The sequence below is a fragment of the Acipenser ruthenus genome, chromosome 5 (assembly GCF_902713425.1).
Source record: "Acipenser ruthenus chromosome 5, fAciRut3.2 maternal haplotype, whole genome shotgun sequence".
Classification (NCBI taxonomy): domain Eukaryota; kingdom Metazoa; phylum Chordata; class Actinopteri; order Acipenseriformes; family Acipenseridae; genus Acipenser; species Acipenser ruthenus.
In genome coordinates, this window is record NC_081193.1 from 49,118,510 (window position 1) to 49,144,907 (window position 26,398).

Genomic DNA, 26,398 nt, shown 5'->3' on the forward strand with positions numbered 1-26,398 from the left:
CAAAGGTTTTTACTATATATATATATATATACACACACACAAAAGGCACAGAGAAAAAGGGAAAATAAAACACAGTAACAAGACTACAAATAAAAGGTGCTGCTCTTGCAGCGTTCCCCCACCGTCGCTACCAGCACGGCTCGGGTCTTCAGCCTGCGCTTTGCTATTTCCCTACTATACTCTATGGGGTTGCCCAGGGTTTCCCCGCTAAATACACACATCCCGATTCGGGTTCCTAAATACAGTTATTCTTTTTTTTTTTCTTCTCCGTTTCGGCTGTCTTCCTCAGCCTTGTTTGCCTGTCCCTTATTGGTTTCTCCAGTCCCTCAACCAGAGCTGTCACTGTTGTTCTTCCTAGATGAGCGGGGCTGAGGAATAACAAAGCACAGTTTTTATAGGGCAGCCACCCCCCAGCCCACCTCCCGACCACTCAGAGAGAGGGAGAGACCACACCCTCACCCAACCTCTCTGTGTCATCGCCATGATTCACAGGCGGATCCTACAGAGCTCCCGACCCCCTCCTACAGGATCATGCATACAGCAGATATAGATATGTGTATATATATATATATATATATATATATATATATATATATATATATATATATATATATATATATATATATATATGTTAGGGTTACCATGTGGCTCCAGATTAACCGGACGCTGTGAGACAGAACGGGATTTCAAAATTGCCCCTAAATTGAAATAAATGAAGGTGTAAATGAACCATCCTTAGCTACAATTAAGAATGGTGCTTAAATACCCGCATGCGCATCAAATAATTGTATTAAACTAAGAATGAATTGCAGCCAGTCGCTATTTTTTTCTGTTTGTTAAAATTCAATCGCCCATATTATTCTGCAAATACAATCGCATCATCATCTCGTTGCTCTATCGATAAATTAGCTATTCGTTCATTAAGATCTGATCAGAAGCAGCTGATCAGTGTGAATTGTTTGCTGCGCCCAAGCAATTCCACCACAGCAGGATTAATCTCAGCAAAGGTGGGAGCTCATTTATACGTGAATTACTTTCAATTTAGGGGGAATTTTGAAATCCCGGTCTCAAAGCATCCGGTTAATCTGGAGCCATATGGTAACCCTAATATATATATATATATATATATATATATATATATATATATATATATATATATATATCTATCTATATATATATATATCTATATATATATATATATCTATCTATCTATATATATATATATATATATATATATATCTAAATATATATATATATATATATATATATATATATATATATATATATATATCTATATATATATATATATTAGGGCTGTCAATTAATCGCTGTTAACTTGCGATTAATGCGTAAATGTTTTTAGAGATTCATTATTTTAACGCACTTTAATCGCATTGCTGTGTCTTGAGCTTTTCGGCACACCGTACTTCAATCCCGGCCGCGGCAACATTGTATTGAGTGTCCGAGTGCAGTTATTGTTTAAATAGAAAGTTAGTCACTGAACCGCTTAATGGAGCAAAGCACTAAAAATGAATTGGATTTTTTTTTTTTGATGGCTCACTGGACAGAAAGGCACTTACTTGTCTACTGTCAAAGTGAGTTCCAGCATCAAACACGAGTACATCTAGTCTGCTGCGTGCTGAACACACCTTCATCTCTCAAAATACACTAGCAGCTCTTTTGCTACAGATAATAACAACAACAAATTAAACTCACCAGTTTCGACAGAAATGCAGGATCGCTGCAAGCCCATATCAAGCGTTGCTCCTTTTTTTTTTTTGCGAGTAGTATGTAAAGCCTAACAATTGTTAGTTTGTAGTTTTTGGATATGATGACAGGTTTTTTTTTTTGTATGTGCTCTTCACAATTAACAGTTCATTTCCTAGAAGTGCTTACTATAGCTACATATTTATAATTTTATTAAAAAAAAAAAAACTAATTTATTTCAGTTCACAAACACATTTAAAAATAGATATCCTATGTATTATGTTTTCTGATCTCTGTATGCTGCTAATCAAGTTTGAACCGCACATTTTATTGTGTTGGTTGTATTAGTAAATTCTAAATTATTGCCCCTAATACATTTTGGTCACGGTCTCAATGGGTAAATTTCCTGGTTAAATAAATACATTTTAAACAATTTTATTTACAGTTAAGGATAATAAAAACAATAGCATCAGTAATAAAACAAATTTAAATTCAATGGATGTAGTAATTCTAACAATTTAATATGCAATTAAAACAAAGATTAACTAAGATTATTTTTTATTAATTGTGAGATGAATCAGATGCCTCCCTGATGGTATTGCATGATGGATAAGTATCTGCCTGTACTTCTCAGCATTGAGGAGACCATTAATTCTGACCAAATCCCCAACTCCATTTGCAGAAATGCAGCCCCAAACTTGCAAGGAACCTCCACCATGCTTCACTGTTGCCTGCAGACACTCATTCGTGTACCGCTCTCCAGCCCTTTGGCGAACAAACTGCCTTCTGCTACAGCCAAATATTTCAAATTTTGACTCATCAGTCCAGAGCACCTGCTGCCATTTTTCTGCACCCGAGTTCCTGTGTTTTCGTGCATAGTTGAGTCGCTTGGCCTTGTTTCCACGTCGGAGGTATGACTTTTTGGCCGCAAGTCTTCCATGAAGGCCACTTCTGACCAGACTTCTCCGGACAGTAGATGGATGTACCAGGGTCCCACTGTTTTCTGCCAATTCTGAGCTGATGGCACTGCTGGACATCTTCCGATTGTGAAGGGAAGTAAGCATGATGTGTCTTTCATCTGCTGCAGTAAGTTTCCTTGGCCGACCACTGCGTCTACGGTCCTCAACGTTGCCCGTTTCTTTGTGCTTCTTCAAAAGAGCTTGGACAGCACATCTGGAAACCCCTGTCTGCCTTGAAATTTCTGCCTGGGAGAGACCTTGCTGATGCAGTATAACTACCTTGTGTCTTGTTGCTGTGCTCAGTCTTGCCATGGTGTATGACTTTTAACAGTAAACTGTCTTCAGCAACCTCACCTTGTTAGCTGAGTTTGGCTGTTCCTCACCCAGTTTTATTCCTCCTACACAGCTGTTTCTGTTTCAGTTAATGATTGTGTTTCAACCTACATATTGAATTGATGATCATTAGCACCTGTTTGGTATAATTGTTTAATCATACACCTGACTATATGCCTACAAAATCCCTGACTTTGTGCAAGTGTACCTAGAAGAATTGATGCTGTTTTGAAGGCAAAGGGTGGTCACACCAAATATGGATTTGATTTAGATTTTTCTTCTGTTCACTCACTTTGCATTTAGTTAATTGATAAATATAATCTATTAACTTGTCTATTTTTGAAAGCATTCTTACTTTACAGCATTTTTTCACACCTGCCTAACTTTTGCACAGTACTGTATATATATATATATATATATATATATATATATATATATATATATGCGCAAAAGAAAATGTGAACAAAAATACAGATCAAAGAATCATGATAAGTTTTCAGTATGAAAAGTGACACACTATCAAAATGAAAACATTACAAAGTTAGTATCGGGTATGACCTCCCTGAGCATTAATACAATCCTGCCAGCGTTGACGCATAGACCTGATCACCCTCTGGATAGACTGCTGTGGAATGTTCTGCCACTCTTCCTGTGCAGCTGCAGCCAGCTGGTGAAGGTTGGCTAGTCGCGGTTGTCTCCTGTGGATGGCACTGACGATTTGGTCCCACAGATGTTCTTTTGGACTCACGTCAGGAAAAAAAGCTGGCCACGGCAAAACCTCAACATTGTTTTCTTGAAGTTGTGCAATTGTAATCCTACATAATGTCTCCATACACGTTGTCTTCTGTCAGGTCTGTCAAGGGCAAAATGGCATTCATCAGTGAATAAAACACTCCATCACTCTCTGCCACCACCTTAGATGTTCTCTGGCCCACAGAAGACAACCTCAGATGTTCTCTGGCCCGCTTTCAAGCATGGGAGTCAAAAATTAAAATAATTGATTATAGTAGTTTTTCCTTTTCTCTACCCTTTCCCACTCTATCCCTTTATCTCCCCCAAACACAACCTTTTCTCACACTCTTGTTTCCCCCAATCCTCATGGTCTTTTCCACGCACCTCCTTATATCCCCTTGCTCCCTCCGCCCCTTACTCAGACCCCCATCCTCACGTCCTTGGCACCAAACCTGCATCACAATTCCCCTACACACACATCCACACACAACATGCAACCCCTGCACACACACACACCCAATGCAACCCCCTGCACGCACACACACACACACACACACAACATGCCACCCCTCCTCTACACTATCCCGATTGTCCCCCCTTCCCCCAGGATCGCTGCAATATATATATCAAAACTATACACTTTTAAATATTGTTCATTGTCACAGGATGGCCGTCAAGAAAAACTAGCATTCACAATTTTACTCCTCCATGGAGATAGTTCCAGGTTTATTATTTAAAAAAATGATAACAAAACAAAACTCAAATTTACACAAACATACGATAAGGGAAATGTTAACTAAATTAAACAGCCAGAGGTCTTCCGACTATCTCCTTCTTTAGTCTCTTCGTCTGGCTTCTGGATCCTTTCCTCATGCCAGGTTTTCTGGCTCTTTAAAGAAAAGATTTCACCTCTGCTGGTGTTAATTCCCTTCTATGTGAGTCCTACGCTTTCCCATGAACCAACCCTGAGTGTTGCAACCAGAGCCCTTTTATGTGACTTGGAACACCCCCCAATCAGCGGAACACCAATCAGTGATTGATATTTAAATTGCTTGCTGATTCTGGAGTTTTCCAGCACATTCTCCTATTGCTGCCCCCAACAAAGATGGCGACCGCTGTTTTGGGACTTCCGCCCAAAAGCCGGAACTTCCGTGTCACGCCCTCTCTGTTGAAAGCCTCGAGGTTGGCTCACAGCCCCTTGGTGGTTGGGAGGTCGAATTTTAGCATAAGATCGCTTTACCTCGTCACATTCATATTGATAATAGAGGTTGTACATAGTATTTATTTTTCAATATTCTATTGTACTGCACAGTATGCATAGGCATGCCTTTTTATACAAGCTGGCATTGGAAACATAAAGCATTCAACTTTTGCTCTCAAGATGTGTTTTACCAATGTGTTGTGGGCTAAAAATTGCAGTTAAAATGTATCTAGCATTTCACATTAGAATGTTTGGGGATAGCTGCTATTAAATCTCAAATCCAAAGCTTTCCAAATATTCTGAATAATACATGTTTATTTTCCTTGCCTGTGTTGTGTATTACTGTTGCTAGTATCCATAGAGCTTACAGACAGTTTTTGTTCTTATTTACTATTTTTTTCTTTAACCCTTTAGATATAATATTCTTGTTCTATGTCACTGTATTTTATTTGCGACCTACTGTCCTCAATGTCTATTTTCTGCTTATTGCAGGTTTACTGTTAAATGCTGTTCCATTTCTTTTTATTATTTTTATTATTATTTGTTTATTTAGCAGATTTGAATCAGTATTTTCATATAATTTTCAACTGATACAAACTGCTCTGTGTGATACTGCCACTGGAAACCAATACATTTCTAATAGTTGTATCACATTGATGCCAGTAAAACTTATATTAAAAAAGGGATATTGGGGGGCTCCCAAGTGGCGCATCCGGTAAAGGCGCTCCGCGTGGAGTGCAGGATGCGCTCTATAGCCTGGACGTCGCCGGTTCGAGTCCAGGCTATTCCACAGCCGACCGTGGACGGGAGCTCCCAGGGGGCGGCGCACAATAGGCTGAGCATCACCTGGGGGGGAGGCTTTAGGTCGGCTATGGTGTCTTCGGCTCACCGCGCACCAGCGACCCCTGTAATCTGGCCGGGTGCCTGCGGGCTTGCCTGTAAGCTGCTCGAGAGCTGCGTTGTCCTCCGACGCTGTAGCTCTTGGGTGGCTGCATGGTGAGTCCGCAGTGTGAAAAAAAGCAGTCGGCTGACAGCACATGCTTTGGAGGACAGAGTGTGTTCGTCTTCGCCCTCCCGAGTCAGCGCATGGGTGGTAGTGGTGAGCTAAGCCTAAAAATAATTGGTCATTCCAATTTGGGAGAAAATAATAAAAAATAATTGGCAACGACTAAATATATATATATATATTTTTTAAAAGGGATATTGGACAGAGTATGAGATAATAAAAGCATGTATAACATTTACAAGGTGTAAAAGTGGCACAAGTTACATTCATATTGTATAGGAACTTCTTATTTTGAGTTGTTTATTTCAAGTTGGATAACGGGCATCAAGTGCTAAGGATATTGGTGTGATGATTCACTGGCCAACTCTGACTAAGGAAAAAGTAAAGTAAGATATTAAATATAACATTTATTGTGCGCAACTTTGAAAAATAACACACGCCAGAGAAAAAGCCGTCAAAAGTGGAAGCTTGTTTAATATTGCTCTACCATCATCCTGAAAGGCATAATTGGAGTTACACATCTGAACTGATCGGAGTTACAGAATCATAGGTCTTTCTTTTTGCATTGAACAATATATACAATGTAAAATAAATACATTTACACAAATGGACATATTGTCGGAGCACACTTTATGATGCACGTCACAAAAATATACAGTTAATTGTTTTACAGATGTGAAGCACATCGAGAACTACAGACATTGTTCTCACTACAAGCTGTTTTCAGCAACTCCTGGAATTTCTATATTTAAGCTTTTTTGATTTTCTTTTTTTTTAATCAATTTTTTTTTAACTCTGCATGTAAGACTGCCATCAATTGTTAAATTAGTTGGCAGGTATACACAAATGCATAAATAATTTAAATACAACCACCAACACCCATAATCTCTTCTATAAGAAAAATAGCAGTTGTTTGTACATTTTTATATTATTATTCCTATCATTTAAATGCAAAATAGTCGAATAAATACAGCATTTTGATCTAATTGAAACACAAGTGCAGTTGTTGTGTGTTGCACAATCATATTGCTTTAAATAAGAAAACGTTAAAAAAAAATAAAATAATAATAATTAAAAAGTTGGCATGACTAAATAACACACCTTTCTATATTAAATATCATTGTAAGATGTTGAAAGAAATAATTAAAAACATTATCTCTGAAAGATTTAAGCTGGAACATCAGTTTTAGTTAAACATTTTCAAAACTCAGTTAACTACAAGCACACTATATACTTTCATTTTCTTTTATTATTTTATTTTTAAGTCAAGTGGTGTTACTAAATAATCTTTGACTTTTTTCTAGTTTAAAAAAAAACAGAACACCAGGAAAAGAAAAGTAACAAATCTACTCTGAAAATGCTAAATGTTGTGGGGAAAGCCAAAGTGTTGTAATTTTATGAAACACCTACCAACAGAAGCAGCACTTTGAAAAGCAATCCTTCTGTTAATATAAGGATTAGTATAAATTCCAAATTAAAAACATATTTGCTTTTATTTTACCTGGTTCAGCTTAAACCCTGAAAAAGAAATTGTTTAAAAAAAAAAAATCTTTCATCTCCTTTTTGTCCTCTACAGATCAGTGATAACCTTTTTTTTTTTTTTTTTTTTTTAAACAAAAACAGCACCTTGTCTCCAGGAGTTGTGTATTTATTTAAATGGAAGTGTCAACATCTGAACTTCTTATCACAGCTATACACTTCAAGCTATTGACCGTCTCATGAGTTGCTATGAATGATTAATAAGTCTAGAATCACAGTACAGTCACTTCTCTACTGAGAAATCACAATCTACAATATAGTTTTGTATAGGTAATGATAGATACACAGTATTTATAGAACAGGGTTGAAGGAAAAGTAGACCTTCAACCTATTATCATTTTTTTTTTTAAAAGCACACAAAGTTAAAGCGGCAATTTTGGAAATATGTCCGCATCAAAAAAGTTTTGCAACCACACAGAGTAAAGATCATAATAACAACTGAGATGATTTGGAGGGGGGGCGATATTTACAGCATTTCTTTAAAAATTATAGTTAGCTATTGTTCTGAAATATTCAAATTCTTCATGTGTCATCTAAGATATACATTGTTATTCTACAATAAACCGTTACACAAATTATCCCTTTTGTTTGAAAATATTGTTTATTATTCAATTATTTACCAGTAGAGAGTTATTTGTTCGGATCTGTTGATCTAAATGAGGAAGTGCCTTATAATCAGTAAGGAATAGAGTATACGACTGCAATCTCCTGAGGAATGGTACATCCAATATTGTCTCTAATTCTACCCTGTGTCTAAAAAAGCGTACACCACAAGAAGTTTAAACACCACAAGAACAAGAAGACAACAGTCTTTGAATGCAACGTGAAAAGAAAAAAAAAAGTTTCAGGAAAATCACAGCAAACATGAAACATTGAAAAGCTGAACTACAGTTTTTTGTTCCAATAAATGGTCTTAGGTCAGGGTTACAATCTTTAATTTACAATACGTGTACACAGGTTAAGGATGTTTAGAGAGTAAAGGGAGAAGCTACTAATACTGATATATTGGTTATAGCAGATGATGGAGGTTATTGTTTTATTATTAAACTTCTCAACTGCAGTAATCTGTGGGGGAGATTATGATTGACCATTTTATTAGATTACACCCTGTAACAGTCTTGAACCTGATTTCATCGTAGTTTCAAAGAAATTAGGATTAACAGAGATCTGAATGACACATTTTAGTGTTATGCTTTTGGTAAGCAGCCTTGTCATTTCTTTTAACAGCATGACATTGCTTTATTGCCATACATACACAGTTTTTGTATTCAAATTGTTTTTAGATGACAGTAGATTGACAACTCGTTAGTTTTAATATTGGTATCCATTATCTTTTACAACCTTGATTAATTTTCTTATATGGTCAATATGCTGTAGGTGTAATCTAATAAAAGGAAAAGCATGAGCATGTGTTTTAAAAAAAAATTATGTTCTTGACTAGACTGGCACACAACGTACATTGCATATGTGTTAATATGCACCTTCCCTTTTAGTAACTATTGCTTGAATAAGATTAAATTCACACAATTAATAAAATGGTTGAAAGTGGTAAAGCTGGTACAAAAAAAATCTCAATTAATTATCAAGAAAATATAATTTAAAAAAATCTCTTAAAAGTTTATGATTATTATTATTATTATTATTATTATTATTATTATCATCTTTCCTTCATTATTGTTACTCATTGCTTAAGCCGCACCTAAAAGAAAGTCAGTATTTGTTTGTTGTTTTAGTATTGCATGAGTGAATACATCTTAAACTATTCCCTGAAATAGTTACAATAAATTGCGAAAAACCTAAGAATTATCTGGAAGACTTGAAAGAAAACAATTAAGGAATCAAATGGCTGTAACTGATCTAGATGGAAAATGCAATGATAAGAAACAGCTGATCCAAACGTCTCTCGGTCACCTAATTAGAGACTGCTCCTAGAAACCTAATACTGCATTCAGTCAATGCACCATACTCTACTGTACTACATGGTTCAACTGGTTCAGGTTGATTCCTTTGTTACTTGGGACATAATGCTTAGTAATAAGTTCGCTGGCATCCATTGTATGGATTTCCATCCTTTGGCAGGGCTGGCTTCCTTCTGTCTTCAATTAGAGACCTCTTTGTGAAAAAGTTTGACAGCACAAAACTGCTTTAGAAAGTCAGAAAAAAAGAGTTGGTTCACAGTCTTACTGCTAAATAATCAGTGCAGTCTTTATTGTAATTATTACTATTATTATTTTTTAATTTAAACACAAAGTTTCCATCCCTCACGCTCTTGTTTAAAGTTTCAATTTGTTTTCCCATTACCCACTCTGTGCACAAAAAGCGGGTAAAGGCCTGTGATGTTTCAAATCAGACCTTGGCCTCCAACATTTCCAAGAAGAGTTTGTGCATGGGGACCTTGCCCTCCAGTTTGATGCTGTAGAAATGCTGTACAGCCTTGGTGGCGGTTTGACGGAGGAGAGGGAGGGTCATCAGAAACTTGCCAGCCCGGCGTGGGTCTTCCACATGCTGACTGGCCTCATAGTCCTGGAGGGCTTCATGCAAGACATCCTGCAGCTTCTGAACTGCTTCCACATCTTCTATGTGCATTGAGTCTGGAATACAAAAACAAAACAACAGAATTATTTACAGAACTTCTCAAATAGCATTGGGGGGTGAGGGGCATAAGGGCATAAAACAAACAATCACCCTATTTTCGAGCCAATTACCAGGACATGCTCCTAGGGAGACTACTGTTGACCTGTTTCAATACAAATTACATGGTGTTAGCTATATGAGAAATAGGTCAGTTTTTAACAAAATATCTAAGAAAGGTCAACTGACTTAATTGCAACAAGAATGTAATATAAGCATATCTTTTAAAATAAATATATTTTGTTTCACACAGAAGAAGAAGAAAAAAAGCACCAACTGCTTGTACAAGCGTGTAGGGTTCAATTTGTGTTTGGTTCTTTCTAGAATCAGGTAAATTAGAACTTGTTAAAGCTGCTAGACACTGGTCAGGCCTCTGTTGCCTTACATTCATGTTTAAATCAGTCAGCACATTGTATTGATTCCGATGACAAGTTATCTGCTAATTACACATATATGTAACAGAATCCCAGGAGTTTTCACATGTTTAGTTAATCCAAATGTCAGTAAATGCATGCAAAACAATGCATGCAACTGCAATTATTTAGCATATAATGCATGAGTTAGCATGCTTGTTATGAAATCCCTAGAAATGCCAGAATGTAGACACATTTTTTAACAGAAAATTATACAAGTACACTCCACTTATAACTCCAAAGGACAATGGAAATCATTACTTCGATTCAAAGTGCTGTAGATAACAGTGAACATAACATAAGTATCTTAAATATAAACAACACAAGAAAGCTTAACTGCCAAAGAAGAGTTTATTATTTGTACAAAACACGCCCCTGTGGGCCGTACAATGTAATAAGAAATAGTACAATTTTACGAATGTATATTTTCGCTAAATGTAATTAAAATTGTAAAATTGTATACTGTACAGTTGCAACAAAAACACAGAATAAAAGTAAACAGCAACAGCTTCCCTTGTCTGACGTCACAAATGCCGCTGTGACTGTCATTTACTGTCCCGGATTATTTGTGCAAAATATCTACATGTGGAACAGGAAAACTACGTATTAAACTGTATATACTTTACAAACAAGTCAATTTTAACCAGAGTAATACCCCCTTAAAACCCATGTTGTTTGGCAGGGACATGCCTCCTCAATACATTGTAAACAGAACTCTGTTCTAACAGGATCTGTTATAATTAGAGTGCATTATCAAACAAAACATGTAGAGGTTTTAAATTTCAAAGAGATGTAGTTTAAAGAATAATATAGCTTCAATACACCTACATTTTCCTGTCCATGTATTCCTGCATTTTTATGAATCCATAATTTAAATGATTTAGAGATCTCAATGATCACTTCTAGGACATTTTTTGAACAGCAAATGCACATACATTTCCACACCAAGGCCTGCATAACATACATATTTACAGTATCTTGTTCAAAGTTAAGACCTGAACACTTCCAAGGAAAACCTAGAAGATAGTCTCCTTAAACTACATTGGTATCAACCTAAGAAAAAGCTTTGGTCATGTTTCTTTTTTAATTTGCCCTCCCCTGATACTGAGAAGCATTATTTATAAAACACCAAAAGCTAAATTATATGGTTTAATACTTAACTCACTTGCTGCATTCAACAATGCATCATCCAATCTAGAATTGTGTTTCTATATATGTACATTACATGTCAAGCACGTTTTTACACAAATCTTAAGGGTTACTGTCATTAATGCAAAGGATTAGTATCGAGGGAATTAATTAATGACACTGCCCTTCAAAATGCTAATGTTATTTTTGTTGTTCTAAGCAGTGTCTGTGTGCCTACCACCTTCCTGTCATTATGTTATTCATGCTTAACAATACAAAAAATGTGTGCTTTGTATACTCCACTGCACTGCTCTAGAACTTCCCTCTCTTTGATGCTCCGCACTCAGTTTTGAATAAAGTTTCCCCTCTAACTGCCAAGCTTCCTCAGTGGCAAACCTTTTGAACTCGCACAACGTGGTGTTCAGCTACAGTGCAAAAAAAAACAGCCAAAACAGGCCCTAAAGAAATGCAAAATCTGTGACTTGACATGTAAGAAACAAGTCCCCTTGGGATCTATAAAAAGAATTGGGAAATCAGATGAGAGCGCAGAGGAAATCTATAGCTCAGTTTGTACTGGGAACTTAGAAGTGTTGTGATGAATACATTAGACTTAATATTTTTGGCTATGCTATTATCTGTTTTTTGTGTGTTTTTTTGCATTTGCTGCTCTAGTGACAAACACCTAGGGTTGTTTTTAAAGTGATAAAGCAAGCTATACAAAAAAAGAGTAACTTAGTACAATAGAGAACAGAGATGACAATTACCAATTGCAATGCCAATTTAACTATTTTTTGGATAGCAACTATTGCATACATATTGTTTTGCAAACTTTTAGAGTGAATAACTGCACATCTCCTGCTGTTTTAAAATGCTGAACTTGCTTGTCTCTATAAAGCTTTCTAGGGTGCATTTAAATGAGCAAGGTACTTTACCTAGATTGCTCCAGTAAAAACCCAACTGTATAAATTGGTAATTGTATGTAAAAAAATAATGTGATATCTTGTAACAGTTGTAAGTCGCCCTGGATAAGGGCGTCTGCTAAGAAATAAATAATAATAATAATAAAATGTTTTTATCACGTGTTAATTCTCCTTGAAATAAAGTTATACACAAATAAAGAATTATTAAATCAACAGCTGAAATGAGTCATGCAGACAATTACATCAACATATCCATTTGAAAATAGCCAGAGAAACACAATTCAGAACCAAATGAGCAGCATGTTCGTGTTGTAAACACTCTTTAGTTGGGAAATTGAAAACATGGGTTAGTATGTATTTGAATGTCTTCATTCTAATCATAGCAGCATGTGGGCCAGGTTACTCGGAACAAATACAAATGTAAAAAGTGCAACTTTGTTGTTCAAAACAATTTTCCTTCTATCAGTCTGGGAATTTGTGAATCAATATAGAGATGAACTCTTAATTACAAAATCAATTAAAAAATTATTTCTCAAAAGAGTCACGCGCTTCGACTCTCGGGGGTGCAATTTGGGCAGAAGGGCTCATCTCACTCGGGCTGGCCAAACAGTGAGCCGTCATCTACAAGCAAGCAAAAGCAATCTGGTTTTTCATTTTTCAGTGTGGCTCAGCCCAGCCTGAGATTGATCGTCACATATGGCCCCAGAAAAACTGTCAATACCTTGAACGCTGTAGAATTTGAACAAATAGCCACCCGCCCATTCAAGCCGCTCATTGCGTCCCATTTAACAGATTTTATTGACAGTTTCCTTCTTGTAATTAAGGGGAAAACTACTGGCCAGCAACCAAGATAAAGTTCAAAGATAGGGTCAAAACAAAAGGAGATGGAGGACCATGACGTGACTGTCAATGGTATGCAACATCAGAGCATGTTATTGACATCCAGGTACCGAATGATCAGCACCTTATTAAAGAGGGATGCAAGGTGAACTTTATGCAAATGCTAAACGGGACAACAATAAAGCATTAGGGAGATGCAAAAGGGGGAGGGGGGTGCACAAGTCATTTCAGTTCTTTGCTGCTTCAGCACTTGAAATTCAAATAAGGGAGTAGAGTTCATTCTGTGAACAATTAACTCCTTCTGTGCTGGCAAACTATTTGAGAGCATGTTTTCTTCTAAAAGCAGAGTAAAAAAAAGCAGCAACAGATGATTGCTTCAGGATATTTTCTAAAATACTGGAAGTTCTATAGTATCCTTAGAGTATGTCGGAAGTAGAATTATTATCAAATTTGAACTACAATGAACTGACCATGTCAGAGAACTGAAGGGAATTTTGGCCATATAGCTAAAGATTTAGACAAGCACTCTTAGGAGAAGCCAACACAGTAGAAGTTCTTAGAAAACAGATAAGATGGCATGAAGAAAATGTGCCAACAGTCAAGCAAATCTCCCAACCTGAATTAGCAAGCGCTATAGCTTTGAGGGTGACAAACTCTTCCTTCTCCAGCTTCATGCTCTTGTATTTCTTTACCAGCTGCAGAATGGCGTTGTTAAGGTCGAGCAGGCCTGCCAGCTTGGACTGATCCTCGTCCATTATGTAGTCTTCAGCATAGACCAGCTCGTCCTGAAAGGACAGCGACCGGTACACCACTCCCAGGATCAGAATCTCCATCCATGCACTCTGCAGGAGGCTCATTTGATCAGCAAGGGACAGAGTGGAGAACCCTGTCAAAACAAAAACACAATTCAATTATTATGAGGTACTGAAACCATTTCAAAGAGGACAGGGAGTGATACCATGCCTTAGAGGTTTTTTTACTTGCTCCCTCCTTGTTGAGCTCACATTATGCAGTACAAGCCAGGCAGCATGGTTATTGCCTTACTTTATTTTTTACTTGTCAAACTGGACAATACCAGCAGCTGTCATAGCTGGTAAGATTACTTTATTTTTTACTTGTCAAACTGGACAATACCAGCAGCTGTCATAGCTGGTAAGAACACACTTTTAAAGCAAGTAGTTGAATGTTTGTACCTTAAAATATTGATGTCAAATAAAATACTATTCACGTACTTGAGGACTGACTTCTTTAAGTAATCATTTCAGGATCATTTACAAAAAGTGACGACATTGATAAGTTGTGGGGTGATGTTATGAACTATTCTCTGCTCATTGACGTCTGAATTGAGACAGCCAAACTCATCACACTTGTAACCTGCGCTGAGAACTTTTCTTCTATTAACATCCTGTCAATTTAGGGGTTTTAACTGATTCTCAGGTGACAGCTTGTGGATCTTTAATATGATTTCAGAATTGAAATGCTGATGATATTATCTAAAATAAAACTGCAGTCATGATGCTGCAGCTGCTTTTCAAGTGTTTCTTGGGGCGTTAGTCTCCTCCACAATTTGAAGCTGGGATTCTTTTGCTCTTGGGAAAAACCTTATCTTCTATTGCACACTACTAGAATCAATTTTAGGCATTACATGAGCTGAAAGAATAATCGCTAATCGTAATGCTGTTTTGTGAACATTTTGGGTGGAAATGGCTTGACTTGAGGCCTGTAGTTTATTAAAAGCAAGTAAGAAATACATAAAAATAATAATGCAAAATTGCAAAAATGGTAATAACCTTGTATTCATATTTACCACAGGGCAAGGAGTACAGAATTATATATATGATTGATTCATGCAAAAGCTGCCTGATTCCAGCCTTGCTGAAGCACCCCCAGATCATCACCGATCCTCCACCACATTTCACAGTGGGTGCGAGACACTGTGGCTTGTAGGCCTCTCCAGGTCTCCATCTTACCATTAGATGACCAGGTGTTGGGCAAAGCTGAAAATTGGACTCATCTGGGGGTGCTTCAGCAAGGCTGGAATCGGGCAGATTTGTCTTTGTGAAGGACGCATGAATCAAGCCAAGTACAAGGTTGTCCTGGAAGAAAACTTGCTTCCTTCTGCTCTGACAATGTTCCCCAACTCTGAGGATTGGTTTTTCCAGCAGGACAATGCTCCATGCCACACAGCCAGGTCAATCAAGGTGTGGATGGAGGACCACCAGATCAAGACCCTGTCATGGCCAGCCCAATCTCCAGACCTGAGCCCCATTGAAAACCTCTGGAATGTGATCAAGAGGAAGATGGATGGTCACAAGCCATCAAACAAAGCCGAGCTGCTTGAATTTTTGCGCCAGGAGTGGCATAAAGTCACCCAACATCAATGTGAAAGACTGGTGGAGAGCATGCCAAGACGCATGAAAGCTGTGCTTGAAAATCAGGGTTATTCCACCAAATATTGATTTCTGAACTCTTCCTAAGTTAAAACATTAGTATTGTGTTGTTTAAAAATGAATATGAACTTACTTTCTTTGCATTATTAGAGGTCTGACAACACTGCATCTTTTTTGTTATTTTGACCAGTTGTCATTTTCTGCAAATAAATGCTCTAAATGACAATATTTTTATTTGGAATTTGGGAGAAATGTTGTCAGTAGTTTATAGAATAAAACAAAAATGCTCATTTTACCCAAACACATACCTATAAATAGTAAAACCAGAGAAACTGATAATTTTGCAGTGGTCTCTTAATTTTTTCCAGAGCTGTATGTATATATATATATATATATATATATATATATATATATATATATATATATATATATATATATATAATTCTGTACTCCTTGCCCTGTGGTAAATATGAATACAAGGTTATTACCATTTTTGCAATTTTGCATTATTATTTTTATGTATTTCTTACTTGCTTTTAATAAACTACAGGCCTCAAGTCAAGCCATTTCCACCCAAAATGTTCACAAAACAGCATTACGATTAGCGATTATTCTTTCAGCTCATGTAATGCCTAACAGTGGTCTCTTAATTTTTTCCAGAGCTATATATATATATATATATATATACAGACGTGCTCAAATTTGTTAGTACCCTTACAGCTCATTGAAATAATGCTTCATTCCTCCTGAAAAGTGATGAAATTAAAAGCTATTTTATCATGTATACTTGCATGCCTTTGGTATGTCATAGAATAAAGCAAAGAAGCTGTGAAAAGAGATGAATTATTGCTTATTCTACAAAGATATTCTAAAATGGCCTGGACACATTTGTTGGTACCCCTTAGAAAAGATAATAAATAATTGGATTATAGTGATATTTCAAACTAATTAGTTTCTTTAATTAGTATCACACACGTCTCCAATCTTGTAATCAACCATTCAGCCTATTTAAATGGAGAAAAGTAGTCACTGTGCTGTTTGGTATCATTGTGTGCACCACACTGAACATGGACCGGAGAAAGCAAAGGAGAGAGTTGTCTGAGGAGATCAGAAAGAAAATAATAGACAAGCATGGTAAAGGTAAAGGCTACAAGACCATCTCCAAGCAGCTTGATGTTCCTGTGACAACAGTTGCAAATATTATTAAGTTGTTTAAGGTCCATGGAACTGTAGCCAACCTCCCTGGGCGCGGCCGCAAGAGGAAAATCGACCCCAGATTGAACAGAAGGATAGTGCGAATGGTAGAAAAAGAACCAGGGATAAATGCCAAAGAGATACAAGCTGAACTCCAAGGTGAAGGTACGTCAGTTTCTGATCGCACCATCCATCGCTTTTTGAGCGAAAGTGGGCTCCATGGAAGAAGACCCAGGAGGACTCCACTTTTGACAGAAAAACATAAAAAAGCCAGACTGGAATTTGCTAAAATGCATATTGACAAGCCACAATCCTTCTGGGAGAATGTCCTTTGGACAGATGAGTCAAAACTGGAGCTTTTTGGCAAGTCACATCAGCTCTATGTTCACAGATGAAAAATTGAAGCTTTCAAAGAAAAGAACACAATACCTACAGTGAAACATGGAAGAGGCTCGGTTATGTTTTGGGGCTGCTTTGCTGCACCTGGCACAGGGTGCCTTGAATCTGTGCAGGGCACAATGAAATCTCAAGACTATCAAGGCATTCTGGAGCAAAACGTACTGCCCAGTGTCAGAAAGCTCTGTCTCAGTCGCAGGTCATGGGTCCTCCAACAGGATAATGACCCAAAACACACAGCTAAAAGCACCTGAATGGATAAGAACAAAACATTGGACTACTCTGAAGAGGCCTTCTATGAGTCCTGATCTGAATCCTATCGAACATCTATGGAAAGAGCTGAAACTTGCAGTCTGGAGAAGGCACCCATTAAACCTGAGACAGCTGGAGCAGTTTGCTCAGGAAGAGTGGGCCAAACTACCTGTTACAGGTGCAGAAGTCTCACTGAAAGCTACAGAAAACGTTTGATTGCAGTGATCGCCTCTAAAGGTTGTGCAACAAAATATTAGGTTAGCGGTCCCATCATTTTTGTCCATGCCATTTTCATTTGTTTTCTTATTTACAATATTAAGTTGAATAAAAAATCAAAAGCAAAGTCTGATTTCTATTAAATATGGAATGAACAATGGTGGATGCCAATTACTTTTGTCAGTTTCAAGTTATTTCAGAGAAAATTGTGCATTCTTCGTTTTTTGTGGAGGGGTACCAACAAATTTGAGCACGTCTGTATATATATTTAGTAAATGAGGTTGGAATGATCAATAGTTAGCTTTGCAGCACACTGGAAGAAAATCTGCTAAGAACACTACCTACACTTGTTGACGAATGATACTTCTAAGCATGGACAAGTAGTTTTATATGATGACTGTAACATAAAATTCCAGCATTGTGGGAATAAGGAGATATTTAGCAACATATGTTAAAGAGCCAATCTGAAGAAGGCTTCACTGCTGAATCTGTTCATTTTTATCTCTTTCTGACTTGATCACTAATGGCAAGCTGCTCATTATGTATACGTTTCGGGCTATTGTTTATAACAACTGCTAATTTATTATCCCAAACTGTTAACATCTCTGATCTCATTAGGAGCAGTAGAACACTGCTGAGCAGTTGGTGATTTTTCTGGCCTGCTGGTAAAAAGCAATATAGTGCCAGTTGGCAAGGCCAACCACTAGTACTTAATAAAATCATCAAAAGGGATTTGTCAAAATTTTCTTAAGGGGGTCTTTAATATGAGGCTGAGGCATTCTTGTAAGCAGATCTGTATAGCTTGCTGGCACTGCTAAAAATATACATTCTGTTACCATCTCATTACCATCAACACTTCTTGTCTTTGTGTTGATTGGTTTTGAAAGGTGGATGCAATGGAAATGACACAGCATCTTAAATACAGTAAACCATTCTACTTTTTTTCACTTAAGTATTAGAGGCTTAAGAAATGACGAAAGAAATTATATTTAGAAATATAAGGTTGAGGAAATTAGATAAAGCAAGAAGGGACAGGGGTACACAGGCAGATGGATGGGAGGAGAGTGAAAGAGGAAGAAAGAAAGAATGGAGAAAGAAAGAAAGAAAGAAAGTCTCCCAGCAGCTCCAGATGGACGGTGTATATAGCCTGCAGCCCCTTCCTGTGACAAGCCTATTCTCCCCTCGTAGACACTGCTGTTAGTAAATAATTAGATTTACACATTCCCCAATCTCCACACATCTTTCCGCTGAATAATTAAAAGCAGAATGATTAGTTTATTGAGTGGAAGGAAGAACTTTTTTTTATTGAGGTCCATCAATGATTTTATCAGGGGCAGCACTTTTACGGTTGTCATGCGAGTGCAGGCATCCAATTTTTCTTATCTGCCTGATTAATACAAACGCTGTTTCAGGACGCATTAATTAACAGATACAAATCTACGTTCTCACGCAGGGATCAATACAGAGAAGAAAAGAGGCATCAATGTGAATTTAGTGCTGATGATGGAGAAGGTACTCTATTGACATTTACGTGCATGGAAACTTGAAAGTTGTACTACAATCTTTTGTCCATTATTTCCTTTTAAAAAATGAACTATTTTAACCTTAATTACATTTCACATGTCCTGAACCTGCAGTACAAAAGAGTACTGTATTCGACAACTTCATTAGAAAATAATCTCAAGTTAATATCATTTCTCTTCATGCTTCACAGACAGCTTGCACACACTAAGAGAAATAAAATAACTGTCCATATATGGTACCAGAACACATTTAGCCATAAGCAAAATTTGGTTTAGCCCTTCTGCTATGTTCAACCATGTCCCTAGACAGCTGATGCAATTGCCATGGGCAAATACCTACTGTTTTTTCTTCTTCTTTTGAAAAACAAACTGATGCACTTTGCAGTCAACTTACAAAAAAGGCTAAGCATTTAAATGTGTGAAAGGCACGCACCAAAAATATATCTGATGGCTAGTCATCAAAAATACACTTTAATTTCAGAAAGGATAAATGTTTGTTTCCCGTACTGAACATTGACAGAAAGAGGCCGCGGCCCAGCCATGCGAATTTAACCCCTACCAGCCTATTTGATATTAAGTGCTTCCAGCCCTATGTCATCATTCCGTAATATGTTATAAATTCAGTTTAATTATGGATTTGTTTTGGTGGGATGTTGGTTGAAGCTTTTAGACTTGAGCCCTGCAGGCAACCGCATGTGACTAGTTGTGCCACTCGTTTGTATATGAAAGTAACACTGTGGACCTCTATAAATTGGTAATTTAGATTTCAGAAGCCTCTCCAAAGCAGTCATTAGACAGCTTTTTAAGTCTCTTTTCCGTTACAGCATTTACAAAGGTTTAACAAACCATTCAAAAAGTCACTTCTGATTGTACAAAAAGAAACAAAAAAATTAAATTACAAATGTGTTTTGATGATGTTGAATTCTAGTTTCTTTTAGTATTTCTTAATTCAGCACTATTGATTGTTTAGTAGTTATGGATGAGCCTTTTAATTCTTTTTTAAATTTATTTCTTAGCAGACGCCCTTATGCAGGGCAACTTACAATTGTTACAAGATATCACATTATTTTTACATACAATTAACCATTTATACAGTTGGGTTTTTACTGGACTAGGTAAAGTACCTTGCTCAAGGGTACAGCAGCATTGTCTCCCACCTGGGATTGAACCCACAACCCTCTGGTCAAGAGTCCAGAGCCCTAACCACTACTCCACACTGCTGCCCCTAACTGTAATAAATGGATACGAGCTTTGATTTTATAACACATCGGCCATTTCGTTTCTTTAGCTATAAGTACTTTTCTGTGGTCTAATTCCATTAATGTGCTCTCTTTAAATATACTTGGGCAGCATCCGCATAACTTTTACTTACATGAAAACCAGATTTAAATTTTATTGAAAAACATGTCCAAGCCGGGTAATGTGAAGAGATGTCAGCAACTATAGTATGCAAACCTACTGTACGCCAACCTCTGTATGCTATCCTTCAAAGACAGGGTAGGCTGGTTCTCTAACAAAATGTAAAAGGAATAAAAAAAGACAAAGAAAACTTTGCTGTTATTTGTTCACAACTGTCCCTCACCTCCTTTACCCAGGAGGATCTATGAGGAAAACTACAGTGAACTGATGACAAGTGCCAGCGAGCAGATTGAAGAGACCTCCGCTTTTTATCACAGTACTGCTTTCATCTCTCTGAAACAAGGACAGAACAATCTAAGCTGCAGAAGTGTGTGTGTGTGGAGGGGGGGGGGGGGGGTGAAGGGGGGAAACATTAACATGACTGTGACCATCTCAATCCATTTAGGACACTGGTTATCAACTAAGCAAATATTCGCCTGTCAGAAACAAAAAAGGCATGCTGTACATGAGTTGCCCAGATACTGTACAACAAAGTGTGGGAGTATTAAAAACAGGTGGCCTGACCTCGTGTGCCACAATAAATGGAAGAAACTTTAAAAGGCACAATGCAGTATTGCATAGTGTTTTTTTTTTCTTCTAAAGGAAGCTGCACTTTAAAAAGACTGTTTACTAATATAAGTTAGTGTGTATATATATACAGACGTGCTCAAATTTGTTGGTACCCCTCCACAAAAAATGAAGAATGCACAATTTTCTCTGAAATAACTTGAAACTGACAAAAGTAATTGGCATCCACCATTGTTTATTCCATATTTAATAGAAATCAGACTTTGCTTTTGATTTTTTATTCAACATAATATTGTAAATAATAAAACAAATGAAAATGGCATGGACAAAAATGATGGGACCACTAACCTAATATTTTGTTGCACAACCTTTAGATGCAATCACTGCAATCAAACGTTTTCTGTAGCTCTCAATGAGACTTCTGCACCTGTTAACAGGTAGTTTGGCCCACTCTTCCTGAGCAAACTGCTCCAGCTGTCTCAGGTTTGATGGGTGCCTTCTCCAGACTGCAAGTTTCAGCTCTTTCCATAGATGTTCGATAGGATTCAGATCAGGACTCATAGAAGGCCATTTCAGTATAGTCCAATGTTTTGTTCTTATCCATTCTTGGGTGCTTTTAGCTGTGTGTTTTGGGTCATTATCCTGTTGGAGGACCCATGACCTGCGACTGAGACAGAGCTTTCTGACACTGGGCAGTACGTTTCACTCCAGAATGCCTTGATAGTCTTGAGATTTCATTGTGCCCTGCACAGATTCAAGGCACCCTGTGCCTGGCGCAGCAAAGCAGCCCCAAAACATAACCGAGCCTCCTCCATGTTTCACTGTAGGTATTGTGTTCTTTTCTTTGAAAGCTTCATTTTTTCGTCTGTGAACATAGAGCTGATGTGACTTGCCAAAAAGCTCCAGTTTTGACTCATCTGTCCAAAAGACATTCTCCCAGAAGGATTGTGGCTTGTCAATATGCATTTTAGCAAATTCCAGTCTGGCTTTTTTTATGTTTTTCTTTCAGAGTCCTCCTGGGTCTTCTTCCATGGAGCCCACTTTCGCTCAAAAAGCGACGGATGGTGCGATCAGAATCTGACGTACCTTCACCTTGGAGTTCAGCTTGTATCTCTTTGGCAGTTATCCTTGGTTCTTTTTCTACCATTCGCACTATCCTTCTGTTCAATCTGGGGTCGATTTTCCTCTTGCGGCCGCGCCCAGGGAGGTTGGCTACAGTTCCATGGACCTTAAACTTCTTAATAATATTTGCAACTGTTGTCACAGGAACATCAAGCTGCTTGGAGATGGTCTTGTAGCCTTTACCTTTACCATGCTTGTCTATTATTTTCTTTCTGATCTCCTCAGACAACTCTCTCCTTTGCTTTCTCTGGTCCATGTTCAGTGTGGTGCACACAATGATACCAAACAGCACAGTGACTACTTTTCTCCATTTAAATAGGCTGAATGACTGATTACAAGATTGGAGACATGTGTGATACTAATTAAAGACACTAATTAGTTTGAAATATCACTATAATCCAATTATTTATTATCTTTTCTAAGGGGTACCAACAAACGTGTCCAGGCCATTTTAGAATATCTTTGTAGAATAAGCAATTTAATTCAAATAATTAATGTAATTATTTGAATTAAATTCTAAGCACCTTAAGCGTGCCTTATATAACGTGACTATTTCCTAATTTATTATACTTTAGAGTGAAGTTGATGAATCAAAATAAATGTTAACAGCACAGAAAGCGGTTTAGAAAATCATATACTGCATACACTGTATTTTTGTATGTTCAGTACAGTTTTTATTATGTTTCCAAATTTTTCAGTGTTTATAATCATTCTTTATTTTTTTGTATTACAATTATTATATGTTTAAGGAACAGGGCACTGGTTAACTTTTATACTGTATATACTTTTGTATTTTTTTTTGTCTCACTACAAAATATGTGAAACAGAAGGAATAGGCCTAGTTGTATGTTTTGGGTTGTACAATCTGAAGGCCAAATGACAACTGACATGCCTTCCTCACCAAAATAATCCTTCATCCTTACTCGAATAATTAGATTATGGCCCTGATTTTCCACTGTGAGCTTATTGCTTACCTAATATGGTAGAAGTGTTTTTTCCAGCATGGAAATAGGCAATTGTGCACATTCCTACCACAATTTGTTGGAAGCTGGGATATAGGAAGATTATTCATACAAAAAAAAGGACAACTGAGGGTGTACTGAAAAGGTATTGGGCTAAACATCATAGTAAAACACTGATTTCTCTATGCTGTAACTGGATATGGTGGTATATTCTTTTTATGTTTTATATTCATTTTAGTTTAGATCTTTACATTAGACCAATGGAAAGGTATGCTGCACAGTCAACTGATCACTAAGTCTAAAATAACTGCTTGATTCTAATACACCTAATTAGTAAATCGGCAGACTCTTAATTGCATACATTAGGACTGATTCGTAGTGGAGATTAATTCTAAATATACCCAAGCAGCTGGTTAAGATTCCATGGATTACTGTATGGACTGTATTTTTCCACTTAATTAGATATCAAAATTAAGCGGCAACAAGCATTTTGACATAACGGGGGACTGAACCGCTGCTTCCAGTCCCTGGGCTGCACTAAAGTGACCGCCAAACAGAGTCGCACAGATGGAGTGATATTAAACAGCACACTGGAAAGCCATTTCAAATAATAAAATATAAATATTTACATTTTAATTACCCCCTCGCTTTGTCGTTTTCACCGTTGCCACAGCAGTGAGGGGTGGTAGGAATGACATTTTGCGTTTCGGAATGATAAGTGTTTCAGGAGGTAGTGACACCCTGCTTTATTTTTCTGCTTGTATTTGCAAGAAACAGTTTCGTAATTCCTATTAAGGGGATTAGTGCTGTGTACACAATACACAAGAGCTTGTCGGCAGTAGCTGCACTCTTTTTGATGTACAATCTGGACAAATCCTAAAGGATTTTTTTCTCTGAAAGTTTAAAAGTTGCAATCAATTCCTAGGGAGAATGGTGTATAAGCCATGTATATTCAAAACACAGCTGGGTTGGATTTCTGTAGGTATGTATGTCATGTCACCTAAAATATTCACCTCATACTTGCCATAAGACTCCTTCATGTGTCTGAAAACCCTATGCGTTTAAACCAATATAAGGGTTGATATTAGAGTTTGTAACGGACTTTATTTTTTTTTTTCAAAATTGTGGTTATTGAAAAGCTGTTACAGAAGTGGTACTATTGCAACAGATAATTGTATGATGGGTAATGTGTCAGGGTCTGTATTAGACACTCAGTGGGTTTGCAGTTTGTTGCTAAAATTTCCTGCACACTGTAGCTATATTGGCATATTACAAAGGGGAATATATAAATGTTAGCATAGTTTAACCCCCCACCCACCCCACACCAATATCTAGTTTTCAATAACATAAAAAACATATATTTTTTTAAAACTAAGCCTTTAAAGAAACAGGTTGTCCCATTTGGTATTTCAGTTTGAGGACTGGTCTGTGAGGACATATTGAATCAACAGCTGTCCCCATGCAAGTATCAGAAACAGATTTATTCTACGGTGACACATAAGAAATGTGACCAATTCTGTAAAATCAGCAGGCAATATGAATGATGGAAAGCCAGCATTTTTTTGCCATTATGCTACAGACACAGTCACAATTTTTCAGGCATTTGTGTATTCCCAGTGCAGGGCAGCTGCATGTGTTTTAGAACGTCATTTGTTATTATTATTTGTTTATTTAGCAGACGCCTTTATCCAAGGCGACTTACAGAGACTAGGGTGTGTGAACTATGCATCAGCTGCAGCGTCACTTACAATTACGTCTCACCCGAAAGACGGAGCACAAGGAGGTTACGTGACTTGCTCAGGGTCACACAGTGAGTCAGTGGCTGAGGTGGGATTTGAACCGGGGACCTCCTGGTTACAAGCCCTTTTCTTTAACCACTGGACCACACAGCCTCCTACATTACTACTCAGAGCAATTTTTCAATTTAGTTTTTTGGACTTTCTTTACAAAACTAGAGGATACTAAACATGACAAACCCAACCGGATATGAAAGAAAGAAAAGATGGTAGAACAATGATTTTAAAAAGATATTTACCTTTTTAATTGTTTTTTTTTGTTTTTGTTCTTGTCTAAAAACAAAATGTTACTTGTCCAATAGGAAAATTATTTATAAAAATCAATATTCTTGTTTTCATAAGTGGTTGGAAATAGGTTCATTTTTTAAATAGATCATTAAATATAGAAACCAAATGCTTTGCAATATTAGAGTAGAGAATTATTGTCCATGTCTTTATGTAACATTTCAAACAATAAACCAGACTGATTATTTATTTTTTAAAAGTCATATTGAGACTCAATAAACTCATATTTGACATACATGTTAGGTTCTACTGTGTAAAATTTAAAACTAGAAGCTATCACACCACCCAGTGTCTAGATCATCTGTAACATTAATGTAAAAATATAGGCAAAAACCTATAATGCACTCAACAATATTCCTGACATTAGCATGTCACAGTTTAAATTGAAAGAGAAGGCCCCTTAAACATGTCTTAATGCTTTTAAGACAAGCCATTTCCCCACTTCACAGCAATGAGCACCTTTTAATTTCTGAAAAAGCAATGGCTGAAAATCTTAATTAATTGTTCCATACTGCTTCAGGATCATTATGCAGTGTAATAAAGGCTGTGTAATTATGACATTTTACAGCCATTACCAGGGCTGATAGCTCATATTTCATCATCAGCTGGACCCAATGGCTTTTGAGCCACTTGGCTTCCTTTGATGAACTAGAGAGATGTATCAGGCCCAAACAATAACCAGGGCAAGCAGTTATAATTGCGTCCCACAGATGAAGCAATAGATAAAGATAACCTGTAAATCCTGGAACAAGCACCACCACAATGCAGTGGGTTGACAGGGGGGACAGAATAAGCCAACAAAGAGAAGGCAGGTGTTGTGCACTGGGGCATCGGTGTCTGCATCACTGATCTGCTTTCTAATAAAACACCCACACAGTGCCCTCGAAGAAAGGGTCCCTTGTGGCCTTCTAAGAGAATGCAATGCAA

General features: G+C 37.2%; 1 protein-coding gene across 9 annotated transcripts in view; it reads right to left on the minus strand.

Moving 5' to 3' along the window:
- Window positions 1–6,392: 6,392 nt before the first annotated feature.
- LOC117403235 (estrogen-related receptor gamma) overlaps window positions 6,393–26,398 on the minus strand; it is a 283,889-nt gene continuing 263,883 nt past the window's right edge. For all 9 annotated transcript variants that reach the window (XM_034005231.3, XM_059024301.1, XM_059024302.1 and 6 more), the window contains 2 exons: window positions 14,026–14,295; window positions 6,393–10,068 (listed from right to left, as the gene is read on the minus strand). In XM_034005231.3, coding sequence (XP_033861122.1) covers window positions 9,824–10,068; window positions 14,026–14,295 — 515 coding nt within the window. In that variant the 3' untranslated portion in view covers window positions 6,393–9,823. The remainder of the gene's footprint in view (window positions 10,069–14,025; window positions 14,296–26,398) is intronic.